Source organism: Neofelis nebulosa, chromosome 12 (assembly GCF_028018385.1).
Source record: "Neofelis nebulosa isolate mNeoNeb1 chromosome 12, mNeoNeb1.pri, whole genome shotgun sequence".
In the NCBI taxonomy this organism is placed as follows: Eukaryota; Metazoa; Chordata; class Mammalia; order Carnivora; family Felidae; genus Neofelis; species Neofelis nebulosa.
The window spans coordinates 67,288,468-67,305,185 of record NC_080793.1 but is presented as its reverse complement, the minus strand read 5'-3'; the positions used below and the strand labels follow the sequence as shown (position 1 = coordinate 67,305,185).

Genomic DNA, 16,718 nt, shown 5'->3' with positions numbered 1-16,718 from the left:
AGTCTCCTGAGCCAGACAGGCCTGTGTCCGGCATCTCCCAAGCACATTGGTTCTCAGGCTGTGCTGAAAGTCACATGATGCCAAGCTTATTTTAATTTCTTCCAAGGTTACTCAAGTCCATATTCCTCAATACAGACCTGGCTTTTGGGAATAAGGCGGAGCTAATTCTTCTGATGACAAAGCATGGCGGGGGGAGGGGGGCCCAGACCTGCCTGTGACGTGCTCCCCTCGGCAGCGCGTCTACCAGACCTGTCCGTGAAAGCACACAGGCAGATAGAACTTCTACCTAAGCTGAGAAGGAAGATGTGCAAACATCCAGACATCTTTGTGAAGCGTCTCGCATGTTCCAGAACCGGGCAGAGTCCATGTCTGGGAGGATTATCACAGTTTCTGGAAGCTTTGTTGAATCTATGCAACTGGGTGCTTTGGTTGTACAATTACAACCTGTGCCCATTAGTCTCGGCTGAACTTTACTTTTCATGTTACCTTTGGCTGGCTTTCCCCATCTTGAATCTCCACATGAATGAAACTGACTTTCTTTCGGTCACGGGAGAAGGGACTTCAGCTCAGCTCCTGTATTTCTTCTCTTTCCCCATAAAGTTATATGAACCTACTGCTCTCTTTTTCAACTCTTTCCCCCTGAGAGGAGCTTGCTGCCTGGAGGACAGATCGTACCTTATGACCCAGTTCACTTTAGCCCAGAAGCTGAATAGGGATGATATGACAAAATCAGGGTGAACAAACACTGGGACTGATCCCAGGGGAAGCATTGCCGAAGTCAGAATGAACAAATAAGGGACTGACCCCTCTGAGTCTCAGCGGGGCACCCAAACCCCCACTGTGGTTTGAACACACTCTGGGGGCGGGAAGCCCACGTCTGCAGTCACCTGTCGAGGTCACCATTGATTAAATGGGAGGGCTGATCCTGGCCTGGCATGACACCCTTTCCTTATAAGGGCCTTGTACTCTCCAGAATATTGGACTCGAAGGGCAATCCTGGTCCCACTGTGGGACTTAACTATATTTGGACCGAATGTTTGGAGTGTTGTTGTTTGTTTTATTTGTCTGGTGAAGGTCCTCTTTAGATTGTATCAGATGGCACTGTCTTGATACTTGTTTTCTTCCTTCCTTTCCCTTCGGCTTAAAAAAACAAAAAACAAACACCAAGCACGTGTCTGTGTCCAGCCCTGAGTTTGGTAGCCCGGGTGGTGCTGAGTGGATTAGGTGGAGTTCTCCCCCAGCCCTCAGCTAGAGCGGGGCCCCCACTCACTCTACACACCTCTGTCCATCATACAGAGCACTCGCAACCCTGTTATATGGAGATGTCCTGTTCGTCACTGTGAGGTACAAATTCCAAAAGTCACAGACCGTATCTGAATCAGGCAAGATGACGTATGGCCACAAGTGACAGTAACCAAAGGAAGGGCCCCCAGAACAAGATGGCAGCATTGCTTCTAGGCGCGTGTAAATCAAGGGCCCGCGAAGCTGCTGAGGACTCACTCTAAGAGGTTTCAGGGCTCCTTCCCGTCATTGCCACACCCTTTTGGTGGTGGCTCCCATGGTCCAAAGTGGAGTAGAGTCAGGAGTTGTCCTATAAACCCACTGGCAAATAGTACTGCGCCCTGCCTCGGGGCCTCTACCCTCCACAGCTCCCCTGCCAGCTCTCAGTTCCTATCAAAACTACCCAACCCAATGGACCACCTGAAAGAAGAGAAAAATTCGTCTCAAATGGTACTGGGCCTGTGTCAGGACTGAGACCATCGTGCATTTGCCTGTCTCCTCTAAGCTGCCAGACCAACAGCCTGAAGGAAGCAGAGGAACAGCCACCCCAAAGCGGTGGGCGGCTTCCTCGCCCCGGCCTGACTTAGTGGGCCCCCACCCTTCTGAGGGTCTGAACGCTCCCAGTGCCATCTCTGCACGTAGCTGCCTGGCACCAAGGAGGAAGCAGCCTGACCGGGGCCATGCCTTAGGAAATAACCTCAGAGTGTGGCTCTGTGTTGAAAATTAAAGGGAAACCGTGCATACAGAGTCCAGTCCCAGCTCTGATGAAGAAACTAACTGGGAGAGAAGACTAAAGCAAACTTTCCGAAGAAAATGTGACTTCAAAATGCTCCATGACAAAAAACAAGCAAGGGGCGCCTGGGTGGCTCAGTCCGTTGAGCGTCCGACTTCGGCTCAGGTCATGATCTCATGGTTGGTGGGTTCGGGCTCCACGTCGGGCTCTGTGCTGACAGCTCAGAGCCTGGAGCCTGCATCACATTCTGGGTCTCCCTCTCTCTCTCTGCCCCTCCCCCATTCACACTCTGTCTCTCAAAAGTGAATAAACATTAAAAAAAATTAAAAAAACAAAACAAAAACAACAACAACAACAAAAACAAGCAAAACAATCACAAAAGGGTTTTGTGGTTATTGACCGAAAGCCTGTGAAACATTGAATGCTGTGTACCCCCTCTTGGAGACAGCAGTCAGCTGAGTCTTTTCGTACAGACCTGTGGCACCCTCTTCACACAGTTTTCCCTCACCTGCGTGGCTGTGAAACCCTTTCTCCGAGTAGCATCTCTTGATTTGAGAAACGCTCTTCCAGGTGGATCTCAGACCTTCCCCGTCCAGAGAGGTGTCCTAGGGACAAATGGGGTGAGTAAAAACATGCACTGCTGACTTTCTAATCTTTCTTATTTCTGAGTCCTCACCTGCTTGGGGTTGCTAACTCCTTAATTATAAGGAGGCTGCTCGAGCCGCCTGATACTTTGGCTTCTTTGACCCACCGGCAGCACCGTGCTTCTGCTAGAAGCCAGATCCTTGGCCACCCTTGCCTTGGGTCCAGGCTTTTGCTGTCTTCTCCTGGGCGTGGGTTTCTCTGTGTGGTCCTGGCTTCCAGGAGGGTGCTCTCCCAAGGGGTCCACTCTCTGCCCCGGGCCTCCTCCCGCTGCATTGCTTTTACATCTCCTGGCCGCCCGTAGGCGTCACCTCGAGTTCTGCATCTCACTCCTGACTCCTGTGTTGCTCTGGTTCCCGGGGCGACATGCTGGTGTTTATGCCCTTGGTAAACTCTGCCCCTCCCCTGTCCGTACCCTGGCAACCTGCGCTGCTTTCTCATTGGTTGGGGGAACCCCGTTCTTCCAATCATGTGCCATTTTGACCGAGCCCCGGTAGCAATGTCAAATAGTTTTTGAGGGGTTGTGTGTTTTTGATCACTCTCACCATCCGCAGCAGCAGCATCATCACCAGCTTTGAATTTTTTTTCTAAAAAGTGTTTTGCCTGCCTGTCGTGTGCAGCTTCTCAAAGGGCAGAGAGAGGCAGTTCGGAGTGTGGGCCGCACCCAGAAGCCTTCCAAGGGAATTGAACTTGGTGCTGAAGTATGCGGTCCCCGGATGTGTTAGCTGTCATCATCTGCTGAAATCCGGGCACTGGTGGGCTGGGATGGAAGGGGAGGCTTCCACCAGGCAGGGCAACGTGCGTTCTCCTCACATGCGCTCATCTCCAGGCAGCGTCACCATGGGAATTCCCTGGGCACGTGGACATGAGGGAGCAGCGTGTGCACTGAGTCTTGTCGGGGCAGTAGGTTCTGTATTTCGGGGTGGGGCCTGTGCTCAACATGGCCTGGGCGTTCTTGTGCCTTTCCATGCCTTCCCGTTAGGCCGGTCTGGGATCCTGGTCACCTGCTGGCCTCTCACCCCCCAGTATCGAATCCTTCCTCCACACAGCTTTCTAGGTCATGGGCCAAACCCACCATCCGAAATATTTTATTGGATGTCCCACCTGTCCGTTGCTGTGTAACAACCCCCCCCCCATCAAAAAAAAACATGGAGGGGCGCCTGGGTGGCGCAGTCGGTTAAGCGTCCGACTTCAGCCAGGTCACGATCTCGCGGTCTGTGAGTTCGAGCCCCGCGTCAGGCTCTGGGCTGATGGCTCAGAGCCTGGAGCCTGTTTCCGATTCTGTGTCTCCCTCTCTCTCTGCCCCTCCCCCGTTCATGCTCTGTCTCTCTCTGTCCCAAAAATAAAATAAAAAACATTGAAAAAAAAATTAAAAAAAAAAAAACATGGAAGCGTAAACCAGCAATTTGCTATGATCTCTCACGCTTCTGTGGCTTGCCTGAGCATTCCTGCTTGGGGCCTCTCAGGTTGCACTAAGTGGTTGGGTGGGGCTGGAGCCATGTGAAGACTTTTTAAAAATTTTTTAAAAATATTTATTCATTTTTGAGAGACAGAGAAACAGAGTATGATGACGGGAGGAACAGAGAAAGAGGGAGACACGGAATCTGAAGCAGGCTCCAGGCTCTGAGCTGTCAGCACAGAGTCCAACGCTGGGCTCGAACTCAGAAACTGCAAGATCATGACTTCAGCCGAAGTCAGACACTTACCTGACTGAGACACCCAGGTGCCCCACCGTCTGAAGACTCAATGAGCCAGATGTTCAATAGCCACTCACTTGGCCAGCCTGTTAAAGCTGCTGTCAGCTCAGAGGGAGCTGTTGATGGGAACACCTCCACATGGCCTCTCCACACAGCCCGGGTTTCTCCCAGTATCGTGGCGGGGTTCCAAGTGGGAGCACCCAAGAGTGTGTGCTCTGAGAACCAGGCAGAAGTCCCAGAATCATTTCTCCTGCATTCTATTGGTCAAATAAGGCTCAGATTCCAGGGGACAAGGATGAGAATCCACCTCATGATAGGGAGAGACAAGGTCACACTGCGGGAGAGCATGTGAGCTGGAAGGCCATCTTTGGCCATCTTTGACCAAGGCCATCTTCACAAAGGGTGGTTTGCTTCCCACTGCTTTGCCACAGACAAAAACTTCAGCATCAAAGCAAAGCCACAAGGTCCTTTGGGGGCCAAAGGGGACAAATCAAATAGGCCTCATCCAGAATGGTTGAGTCCTAAACAGGAGAAAAAAGGCATAGAGATTTAGTACTTAGATCGCACAGTTGTTGCATAGAAAAATGCCAAAAAGAAATTTGGTGCTGCTTTTCAGCTGCTGAAACAATGCCTTCTGGGCTCCTTTGAGAAGTTTGAAGCTGAGACATCTTGTTAATTTTCATCCTTTACACTAGCACGATGTGGTTCGAGAACCCAGCTTACACTCACATGCATGGCCTCATTTTGTGTTGTCATTACCCTCACATAGATGGGGAAACTGAGGCTCAGAGAGGTCACTGCTTTCCCATGGTGTTGGCAAAGTTAGGGCTGGCATTGTTGTATCCTGGGCATGGCCCGGTTTGTGGGGCCTGCCCACTTCTCCACCATTGCCTCATCTCTCAGAAATATGAAGCAGGCTCTTTCCTGCCTCCCTGACTCAGCTCCTGTTTTCTCCTCCTGGACACTGTTCCTCCACACATGCTTTCTTCACCCCTTGGCTGGCGCTCAACCTTCAGGACACAGCCTGGGCCTCCTGACCTCACACTCTCCCCTGGGGTGGTTCAGAGTGGCCACGTCCTTTTTTATGGCCCTTCCCGTATTCTGGTGTTACGTGCTCGTCTCTCCCATTAGTCTGTAAATGCTTTGGGGTCTTTTCTCCTGCCATAAATGTTAACTCATCCTTGAAAAATAATTTCTGTCACCTCATCTCTTATTTAAGACCTGTGATTCCAGTGTTCAGGCAGGATTCAAGCCACTACCACTCTCTCAATACAGCTCTTCAAGAAAAACAAATGACCCATAAGCCAGCACTAAAATTGTGCTGAGGTTGATACATGAACTCAAAAGTAGAAAATATTTTGCCTTAATTAGAAACCTTGTTGCAGGGGTGCCTGGGTGGCTCAGTCAGTTAAGCATCCAACTTCAGCTCAGGTCATGATCTCCTAGTTTGTGGGTTTGAGCCCCGTGTCAGGCCCTGTGCTGACAGCTCGGAGCCTGAAGCCTGCTTCAGATTCTGTGTCTCCCTCTCTCTGCCCACCAACCCTCCCCCCCCCCCACCCCGACTGGCACTCTGTCTTCCTCTCTCAAAAATAAACATTAAAAAAAAGAAAGAAAGAAAAAAGAAACCTTATTGCAAAGATTTGGTAGGAGGGAGAGATGGAGCTTATCATCTGTTGTATTGAAACCAGATCTATTTTCAGCATTAATAGAGGGAATTCACAGCAATAGTTACCATAAAGAATGTTTTAAATAACATATACTGGGAAGAGACATATTTAAAATAAAAGAAAAATTTGTATGCTGTTTTAGCCACTGTATTTTTTTTTTCAAATATGTATTTATCTTTGAGAGAGAGTGCGCACAGGAGTGAGGGAGAGGCAGAGAGAGAGAGAGGGAGAGAGAGAATCTCAAGAGGCTCCCGGTCAGTGCAGAGCTCCATGTGGGGCTCAGTCCCAGAAACTGTGAGTTCATGACCTGAGCTGAGATCAAGAGTTGGTTGCTTACCTAACTGAGCCACCCAGGTGCCCCTGTTTTAGCCACTTAAAAAAAAAAAGTCTGCACCCCCCTTCTTGGGTGGGAACTTGTTCTCATGTGGTGTCTAGATCAAGGTCAACAAGGAAAATGTTAGATCCTGGGCTAGGTGCCCACCCAAAGGGAGAGAACACATCGTCATGTGGGGCCGGGTTGTTCTTTCTCCATTCTGAATGTGACGCTTCTGTCATTGTACATTGATGTCAACTTTCCCCAAGTGAGCAAAACTCCCACAGACAAATGAATTTGAAAATCAAACCCGACTCAATTAAACAAAGTTCAACAGCTTTATTTTTAATGCACTACATGGACCTATCAGAACCCACCTGCTTCACAAATGTGTGCCTGCCATCCTTGTGCGCTGACCTTGAGAACCTTCTGTGGTTCTTGCTAATTGTCAGTATAGGGCTTCTGAAGCACACACACAAACACGAGTTGCTTTTTATTGCAGAGAACTTCAGAGCATGTTAAAACAGTGGTTTTCATTGGTTAAAACACTTAATGAGTTTTCAGTGGGGAGGAGAAAGCCACACTCCCCAAACGTATTTAACCACAATCCTCCTCTCTTGTGCCTCCCATTCCCAGAGCCCTTTCCTAGAATGATTTCCAGACCTGTCTGTAACTTCACAGGGCGGTGGCCTGTCTTTCAAACCAAATGGACACAAGCCCAGGGCAGCAGCGAGGTTCAGTGGATAGAGTGTTGGAGGCAAATACACTTGGGATTCACTTCTCAAGTGTGGCACTTACTTGCTTGAAAGATTTGAGAGGAGTAGAAAAAAAATCGCTCTAAGGCTTGGTTCTTTCCTTGACGGAAGAGTTGATGATGATATGAATCTCATAGGGTTGTGATAATGAATGAGGTAATTATGTGTAAAGCTCCTTGCATAGAATTCTGGTTGTAGTTTTCGAGTGACTACAAGGTGATTCGATTAGATATACCAGTGAGTCAAAGACATTAGATGTCAAGTTGTTCTTTCTGCAGTTTTGCTCCTTTTATCCAAAGTTTTCTCCTTTTAATAAAATCTGTGATTATTTTTGAATCAAAAAAATTTTTTTAGTATCAAACTCTTTAAAGTAGGGATGTGTCTCATTGGTTTTGTATAGTCTGGCCATTGGTAGTTAATACGTGTTTATTACATTTAATCAAAAGTGTTTATGTCAAAATGAATTTGGATGGCTGTTCTGTTAGTTATTAAGTGACAGAGAATATTAGTATATTTTTATTTTATCCATTTGTTTATTTATTTATATATTTTGGGAGAGAGAGAGAGAGAGACCGTGCACAGGGGGGAGAGGAGCAGAGGGAGGAGAGAGAGAGAGAGAAAGAGGGAGAGAGAGAGAGAATCCTAAGCAGGTTCCACACTTAACACAGAGCCTGACACGAGGTTCAATCTCACAACCCTGGGATCATGACCTGAGTCAAAATCAAGAGTTGGACGCTCAACTGACTAAACCACCCAGGCACCCCAATACATTTTTTAAAAACAACATCCAGTCGGATTCTCATTATTTGCGGTGTAGTGATATTCTGTGACTTTACCACAATCACTGAGTTAGCGAATACTGACCCATTTGTTCTAGAGAAAATACAGGGTTAAGTTTCTGTGAGCCTCTGGTCATAGCATTTCCGTCATCGGATCAGTGCACAACCTTGTTTTCTGTGTGTTTCTGCTTAAAGGGACTTCTGTAATATGTATTGTTGATTCCTTAACATTGGACTCATGGCCAACAGCGCTGATACTCCTGCCCAAACAAAGCTTATCTATGTGGCACATGTTTTCTCCGTAAGGCCATCACAGCCTCTGTGCCTGTGAACAGTGGACTTCACACTTCGGGGCTGATTTTAAATAGTGATATCACCAACAATAAGCAGAAATGCAAAGACATGGCACTAAACAGACCGTTAAGAGGACATGTGTACATGGTACAGAAGCTGAGACGGAAGGCGGAATGTCCCCTTGATCTGCCTCAGCTGGGAATGTTCATGTTGGACACCTCAGATCCACAAATGACCGTGAACGCACTGTCAAGTGTTGATTATGCAGTTACGCGTGCATTTTAGCGAGTAGGTGAATTTGCAAATATGGATCCCGCAAAAAGTGAGGATCAACCCGTATTCTGTTTTGTCAATTTAAATGTGCAGGTACGCACTGATTTTCTACCACCCACTGACCATCGCTGCAGCCGTCTGTGGGGCTGTCAGTCACGGAGGAGCCTGCGGGGTTTGTAACAGGAGGGAAGCTGGAGCTCAGGCCATCGATCCCCCCCCCCCCACCAACCCCCGACGGGCGACGCAGGTGGCCTTGCTCCTTTGTGTGCATTTACTTTCCTCCCTGCCCGGAGCTCACCCTGGCAGCTGTTATTAGGTTGTTTCTCTGGGATCCCATGATTGAGAAGCCCTGGCCCAAAAAAGCCCAAATGAGTCCTTTTTTTCAATTGTTTTATTGGGGGAGGGGGATTGGAGAAGAGGAACTGTTCCCCCCCCCCCCCCCCCAGCCCAGAGTGGGTGTGGCAGCTGGTGTGCTGAGGGCCAGCTGCCCAGGAAAGAGAGAGGTCAGGAGCAGCCGTTAACTGCCAGTCCAGTTCGAATTAGTCCTCATGAAGCAGATTACAGTGTTTAGAAAAGAATTTCTTCTCCGAGGGGTCTGGCTTCCGTTTGCTCCCTGCCGGAGGAGATCTGCTGTGAAAGCTCCGGGCACGAGTTACCGAGTGCACACTAAGGCCCAGTAGCCTCGCGTGGGCCTCCTGCCTGCCCTCGCTCAGCTGTGACTCAGTTTCCCGGGCTGCTGTGGGCAGCAGCTCGCCCTCCACGTGGGGCAGGGGTGGGGACAGCAGGGATGCTGTGTTTGGAAGATGAAGCCAGGTGCCAGGTTTGCCCGTAGCTTTACACACTTAAACACAGTATGGCCCTGTTGTGCTGTTCATTTTCTTTTTAGGGCTCTCTTCCCCCAGCAGTTTTGAGAGGTGATACTTTGTTTAGTTTGTTTCTTTTGTTTTTTAAAGCATACATTTTCATGGTGAATTGCAAATCATTAAAATAGGGAACACACTGCCTCAGGCCAGAGGATAAGAAGGTTGAGCTTTCAGAGAGAAGCCTGGAGATTGGGGGTGGGGGTGGCCCTCGGAGCCACCCACGTAAGCCAGGACCTGGGTCGGCCAGACCACGCCTACTTCCGCAGTGTGTCCTCTTGTCACAGATGAACAAAGCCGGACACTGGTTAAAGTGGAAAGGACCAATTTTAATCAACAACGTACTGTCACAAAAGGGAAGGGTCCAGTGTGACGTGCACAAACTTTGGTTTGTGCAGAGGTGACTGACTGGGTGTTTTAAAGGGAGAATGAGGGGTTGGAGAGGGGCGTGAGCAGGGGCTCAGGACAGTCAGGGCAGTGAAAACTTACAAATAACCGGAGGGGGGTTGATCCATGTGAAACCCATCTGGGTTTGCTCCCCCCCCCCCCCCCCCCCCCACGCTGGAGACCGGAGCCCTATCTTCAGGTGTCCTCTGGAAGAAACGGTCAGTTCTTTTGGAAGCTTTTTGCGTGTTCTCCCGCAGGCACTTTAAGGGGGGGGGGGGGCTAGAGTCATCTCAGGGATGCAGCCTTGAGTATGTTAATGTTTGTTCAAGTCTTTATAGGCCAAGCTGGGGGTGTCACTGAGCAGAGGGCTTAGAGGAGCCTGGCTAGGGTTTGTTCAAGGAGAGAATGTTTCACCTCTGAGAGGGTCTCGGGCTAGCCAAGGCACCGCGAGAGGTGATACTTTGAAGGCAGCACCAGTGGCACTTTGGGCTTTTAAGCACAAACCGTAAGCTCATGACAGTAGCACAAGTTGTTGAAGGTTAATAATAGAAAACAGTTATTGAAGACTTAATACTGCCAGGCGCTGTTCTTAGTTTTTTTTTAATGTTTATGTATTTTTGAGAGAGAGCGAGAGAGAGACAGAGCATGAGTGGAGGGGCAGAGAGAGAGGGAGACACAGAATCTGAAGCAGGCTCCAGGCTCTGAGCTGTCAGCACAGAGCCCCACATGGGGCTCGAACTCACAAACTGCGAGATCATGACCTGAGCCGAAGTTGGATGCTTAACTGACTGAGCCACCCAGACACCCCTGCCAGGTACTGTTCTAACCACTTTCCATGATCTACAGGCTCATTTAATCCTTCCTTTCCACCCAACAACCCTCCCAGGTAGGCGCTGTTATTCTACCCAGTTGGCAGATAAGGACACTGAGGCAGAGAGTGTTAAGTCAGATGTAAGTCCACAGTTAATACAACTAGTAGGCGGGGAACCAGCTCAGACAGGCACCCTGTGCTCCCAGCCCCACACAATTCTGCCGAATTACAGGCACGCGTCTTCAGGTAACGCCTCGGGTTTTTAGGATTCTAGACTCAGAGGTCAAGAGCAGCACATAAGCATCCTGCGTGAACTCCTGGAGGAGCTCTGCATCCCCTGCCTCAGGGAACAAGATGTCTGCCAGACAGGCCTCTGTTCTCATGGAATTGCCCTCTTGGGAAGGGTGGAAATGGGCAAGAAACAGGCAGAAAGCATCAGAGGTGCTCCGTGGACTCAGGTGCCGGAGAAAGCACCAGTCGGAGCATGGTGGGGGTGGGGGGCGGGCAGAGGTTGGGTAGTTGGAGATAAATAGGAAAAGTGTCTTTAAAGAGATAGCATTGAGATGAGTCTAGAAGAGTAGTCCTCAAAATTAGTTCACACCCTCTCAACCACCTGCAGCCAAGGTTAGTCAGGACACTAGCCGCAGCCGTGGGCACTAAAATCACATCTTCTCTTGGGTGGGGGTCCTTTCCCACCCTCTGGCCTTTATCCCTGCCTGCTTTCCCCTCAGGGGACCCAGAAGTGTGAGTGAGGGATCAATTGTCTGGTGAGGGAGTAGGTTCCAGATATGTCGCTGCAGATGGGGGCAGCGCGGTCAGCTTAGGCCTGATTCACACACTCCTGGCCTTGACGTGTGGATTTCTGAGTGCCTCACCTTGGCCCAGTCGCTAGCATGGGCAGGCCTTGATGCTTTCACCTTCCCATAGTTAAAAGGGGAAAGGTCGGGGCGCCTGGGTGGCTCAGTTGGTTAAGCGACCAACTTCGGCTCAGGACATGATCTCGGTTTGTGAGAGCCCGACCTCACAAGGGCTTGTGAGAGCTCTCTGAACTCCCAGAGCCCGGAGCCTACTTCAAATTCACTGTCGCCCCCTCTCTCTACCTCTCCCCTGCTGGCACTCTGTGTCTGTCTCTCAATAATAAATAAACGTTAAAAAAAAGTTTTTTTTTTTAAAAAAAGGGGGAAAGGTCACCATGAACATTTGGCACTAAAAACACATTTGGAATAGTCTTTGAATTTAGGCTCGCATTTAAGTTCTTTGTGGCTTGCCTGGCTTTTTGGTTTTGTTTTTTAAAGCACCATGATTCAGACCAATGAGTCCACCTTGAATCTTGACCGCCCCCGAGAAAAGTCGCAGTGACCGTGTGAGAGGCACGCACAGGCCCAGCCCCAGGAAGCACGAGCTGCCTGTGGGTTGGAGGTCCCGGGTTGGGCCAGGGCACTGTCCCACCCTGCATCCGGGGACCTCTTCGGGGGTACTCGGTTGGGAGAGGGGTGTTTTATAGTCAAGCTGTTTTGTTGGTTTTTTTTTTTTCCTCCTAAGTCCCATCTCTGCTGCTCACCTCCACCCTCCAAGAGAGAGAAGGCCCAATTCTTTACTCGTCAGAAAACCCAGAAAATGTTGTAATAAAGTCATAACAGATCCCATGGCTCTTTAGGATCGTGAGTTTACAGTCAGTTGGTGCTAGCTTTCTGGTGTGATTTATTCTTCAGCCTCTCTGCTCTTCTGCTGCGGGGGGAGAGAGAGTATTAATAACCTGTCATGCAAAAATTTGGCAGTGGTATAAAAATAATCCTTTACTATGTGTTTTTCTTCGCTGACCTCTGCTGCTAAAGTAAATGAGTAACATAAAGTGTCCCTTCTTTACCATTGAAATGTTACTGTTAATTTGATTTTCTCTCTCTCTCTTTTGTCTTCATGTGAGAATAAAGCTAGTGAAAAGTAACTGTGACAGTTTTCTACATATCAGTTCACCAGCACCTGCCAAGAAATACACAGATCCTGTCATGGGTGGGCTCTGGGGAAGAAGTGTGGGTGCCAGCTTTGACACGGGAAGGGGTTTTGTGTTGTGTGTGCGTATTGTGTTTGTGTTACTTTCAGGGTAGCTTACTTACCTCTCAAGACTTTACCTGCTTATGTGTTTATTTTATTATTTTATGTTAAGTTCTGTTATTGTGCTCTTTTTTTATGTTTTTCTTTTTTTTAATGTTTATTTGTTTGGGGGGGGGGGGAGAGGAGGGGAGGGGCAGAGAGAGAGGGAGACACAGAATCTGAAGCAGGCACCAGGCTCCAGGCTTTGAGCTGTCAGCACAAAGCCTGACACAGGGCTTGAACTCACGAACTGAGAGATCATGACCTGAATCAAAGTTGGACGCTTAACCGACTGAGCCACCCGGGCGCCCCTGTTATTGTACTCTTTTATATATAGGCAGGAGGCTCTGGTTACATGCTGTGGCATAGGATATATCGATAGGATGCTTTCCTCTGCAAGAAATTGAAAACCCAGATCAAACTGGCATTAGCAGTAAAGAGAATTTATTGGCTTCTGTTGCTGAAAAATCCAAGGGCAGATGGCTTTCAGGGTAGGGTTGATCCAGCCATTTCACAGTGTTACCACAAACCTGGTTTCTTTACTTCTACTGGCTCTGCCTCTGTGATGGTTGGCTTTAAACCAAGAGTGGACCTCCTCCTGAAGTCCTAAGATGGCTGGAAGTGGCTTTTGGGGTCATATAGTTAAGTGTTAACATCCAGAAGAGAGTCTCAGAAAAGGTCTTTGTCTCTGCATTCTCCAAAAGGTCTTAGGTCGTGTGCCTGTCAGTGGAGTCAGGAAGATATAGTACACTGATTGGCTTAACCTCAGTCACCCTATGCATATCTATATATGGGGGTAGAGTCAGCTTCCCCAGAAGTGCAGGGTCCCTAGTTACAGATATTTTTGGGAAAGGAGGGAAGTGTGTGATGCTGGAAAAGCCACTGACAAATGTTAAGTATATATGGCTTATCAATCCCTGAAGTATGAACAAATAGCTTTCATTGTTGTTCTGGATGTTTCAACTGATAAATACTGGTCCTAGAAATATGTCATTGAAAGCAGGGCCTTATGTAGTTTTCTCTCAGTTCCCCCGTCTTGATCCCTTGTTTTCCTAGCCATACAGGAGAAGGCTTGTCAGAAGGAGGTCAGGTCGGGGAGCTCCTTCCTGCTATCCCAGAATCTGAAACAGGAGGGAGGGAGGAAGCACAAAAAAGCACGTTATTAACCCATTCAATAAACTATAGTTCAAGAAAAGAATTTGTATTGCTTGCAACTTTATTCATAAAGAAACAGGTTCAATGAAACCAAAATGTCATAAGAAATATGCCTGCTTAATTTGTTAATTTCCCACGCTGTGGACTTTCCTCCTCGCAGTTCCACAGCCTCTCCTTCCCCATGCCACATCCTTGCTGAAATCCTCTCTTTTCCAGTGAGCAATAAAGAAATGACCTGTAACCTCTCCTCCTCTGTCTCCAGTGGGCAGTTTGCAGTCGTGAAGAAATGCCGGGAGAAAAGCACTGGTCTGCAATATGCCGCCAAGTTTATCAAGAAGAGGAGGACAAAATCCAGCCGGCGGGGCGTGAGCCGCGAGGACATCGAGCGGGAGGTCAGCATCCTGAAGGAGATCCAGCACCCCAACGTCATCACCCTCCATGAGGTTTATGAGAATAAGACAGACGTCATCCTCATTTTAGAACTGTGAGTGCCGCCTTTGTGGCTGTGGCTGGGCCGAGGAGGCATGGGGTGGGGATCAGGGTGGGTCGAGCTCAGCCCTTGGCGTCCCTGCAGCTGGACAGCTTGGGGGTGAGCGCTGAGCCTCAGGAAATAACTGCTTTGCCTAGTTCGAGAACAAGCGTGAACCGCCTGCCCTGAGGCCTGGCTGCGGTTTCCTAGAATGATGCTGAAGAGCAGCTGCCGTGAATGTGGTCCTGCCCGACTTGCAAAGAGGCCCCCAAATCTTGGGGCTCCTCTTCCTGTGTCATGAGGCCATCTGTCTGCTGAGTTTTATGATAAACTTTAAGCTTATGTTCTTTTTCTCCTCTCGCTGTTCCTCTGCCTTCCCTCTGTTTTTCTACTTCTCTTCCACCTCCCTTGATTTTAACCCCCACCCCCATTTTCAGCTGTTGGAATTGTCAACACTGATTATATAAAAGGGTAAAATTGAGCCATAATCACCCCGAGGTGATTATAGGACTTGTTTTTAAAGCATTTTGCTTATTTTCTTAGGCAGGCCCTGCCTGTAGGATGTTATTGTGGGAAACTGATCTCAGCCTGTTGTTCTGTGTTGTATCTGTCTGTTCCCAGACCCCTGCTTGAGGGCCCCACTCCTCTCCTGCTGAAGAGACAGGCTGGAGGAGGCAGGGGTGGGGGATAGGAAGCTCTCTAAGAGAACCTGGCTGGGAATGCCTCTGATGTCTCTGGGCTGCTCCCATGGAGGTGAGGGCAGGAGCCATGGATGGAGCAGAAGACAAAGGGACAAACAGTCCTGGGTGGTTCTCAGTGATGCCAGGCTCCACTCGTTTCCTGGGTCCTCCCGAATTCACATCTGCCCTGGGCCAGCCAAACAGCTCCCCTTGTTTGCAGACCAGTTAGGGCTAGGAGGTGATTTCTAGACCGGAAGGGATGGAAGGAAAGAAGTTTTTGGAGGGCCTAGCCTAGCCCTGAGGGCATCATACTGCAGGCTCCCTGGGCTTTGCCATCAGAGGGGCCTGGGGCTGCCCACAGATTCTCATCTGTCTCTGGTGTAGGGGCACTGTATTTTAGTGGGTCTGAGCAGCAACTTTCTTAACTAGAAATTGGGGTTAATAATAGCTATCTCAGCAGGGTCTTGAGGAAATACGAGAATTAAGAATTTGACAATACTTAGCACAGTGAACCGTGAACATGTTTCCTTCCTTCCGTTCAAACAGAAGATCCCAACCTCTGCCCTAGAGACATTTGGGGCTGGATAATTCTGTTTCAGGGGATTGCCCTGTGCATTGTAAGATGTTTAGCTGCATCTCTGGCATCTGCCCAGTAGATGCCAGTAGCACCCTGCCCACTGTCTGTGACAACTAAACCCACCTGCACACAATGCCACATGTCTCCTAGGGGACAAAATATCCCCCTTCTCTCCATGGAAAACTCCTGCTTTAAGGAAGAGCAGGGCCTTAAGAACATAGGGGATTAAGGGGCCCTGCTGGGGACAGCAGAGAAAAGAGAGGAGTCAGAGTGTAATCCTCGCTGCGGTTCCGTGTGGTGACTCTCAAGAACCAGACGGAACTGAGATCAAAATCCAGGCCAGTCCTTGACCATCCATAAGCCTGCATTTCCTCTCTTTAGGCTGTTGTAAGAGACCATGAATACAAAATTCCTGGGGGGAAAAAAACATTACAAATCACAGCTGTTTTGCCTTTTCAGAGAATTCCAAGGTTGTATTCAGTGACTCAGGAATGTCTCTTATCTTCTCTATACACTGAACTGTTGGCTGCTGCCTGAACCCTTCTGGCTCCCACCTGCCCGTGCACATTCTGGATTCAGCTTGACCCCATCCTGTAGACATTTCCCGTTAGGTCCATTTATCCTATGCATAAATTGGGTGATATATAGGTTTTTTGTTTTTTTTTTTACCATTTGATTTTCACAATTTAAAAAATCTCATAACAGTAAATTTGATGTCGGGGGAGGGTTGTGGAAGTTAACACATGTTTAGATTTTTGTAACCACCACCCAAATGAGGATTCAACACAGTCCCATTACCCCGCAGGCTTCCTTGTCTTACTCCTATAGAGTCACACACACCTTCCGCCCCCCTACCTCCTGGCCACCGTTGAGCTGTTCTGTCTTCTCAAACGTGTCCCATAAATAGAATTGGACAATATTCAGTCTTTTGAGACTTCTTTCACTCAGCACATTACTTTTCAGATTCATACATGAGTGCTTTGCTCTCTTTTACTGCTGAGTGGTATTCTGCGTGGATGCTTGTCTGTCCATTTACCCCCAGAAGAACATTTGGGTTGTTGCTGGTATTTGGTGATGGTGAACAGAGCTGCTATAAAAATTCACTTGCAGGCTGCTGTACAAACACTTGCAGGGTATTTGGGTAAATACCCATGAGCCGTGAGTGGGATTGCTGTGTCACACATAACTGCGTGTTTAACTTTCTAAGAAAGTGCTGAGCTGTTTCCTGATGTGGCTGCACCAGATAGCAGTCCC

The 16,718-nt window shown here is 48.7% G+C and overlaps 1 protein-coding gene across 6 annotated transcripts in view; it reads left to right on the top strand.

The window, feature by feature from the left end:
- Positions 1–16,718, top strand: part of DAPK1 (death associated protein kinase 1) — a 188,085-nt gene that overhangs the window by 84,816 nt on the left and 86,551 nt on the right. For all 6 annotated transcript variants that reach the window (XM_058695537.1, XM_058695536.1, XM_058695542.1 and 3 more), the window contains exon 3: positions 14,001–14,222. In XM_058695537.1, coding sequence (XP_058551520.1) covers positions 14,001–14,222 — 222 coding nt within the window. The remainder of the gene's footprint in view (positions 1–14,000; positions 14,223–16,718) is intronic.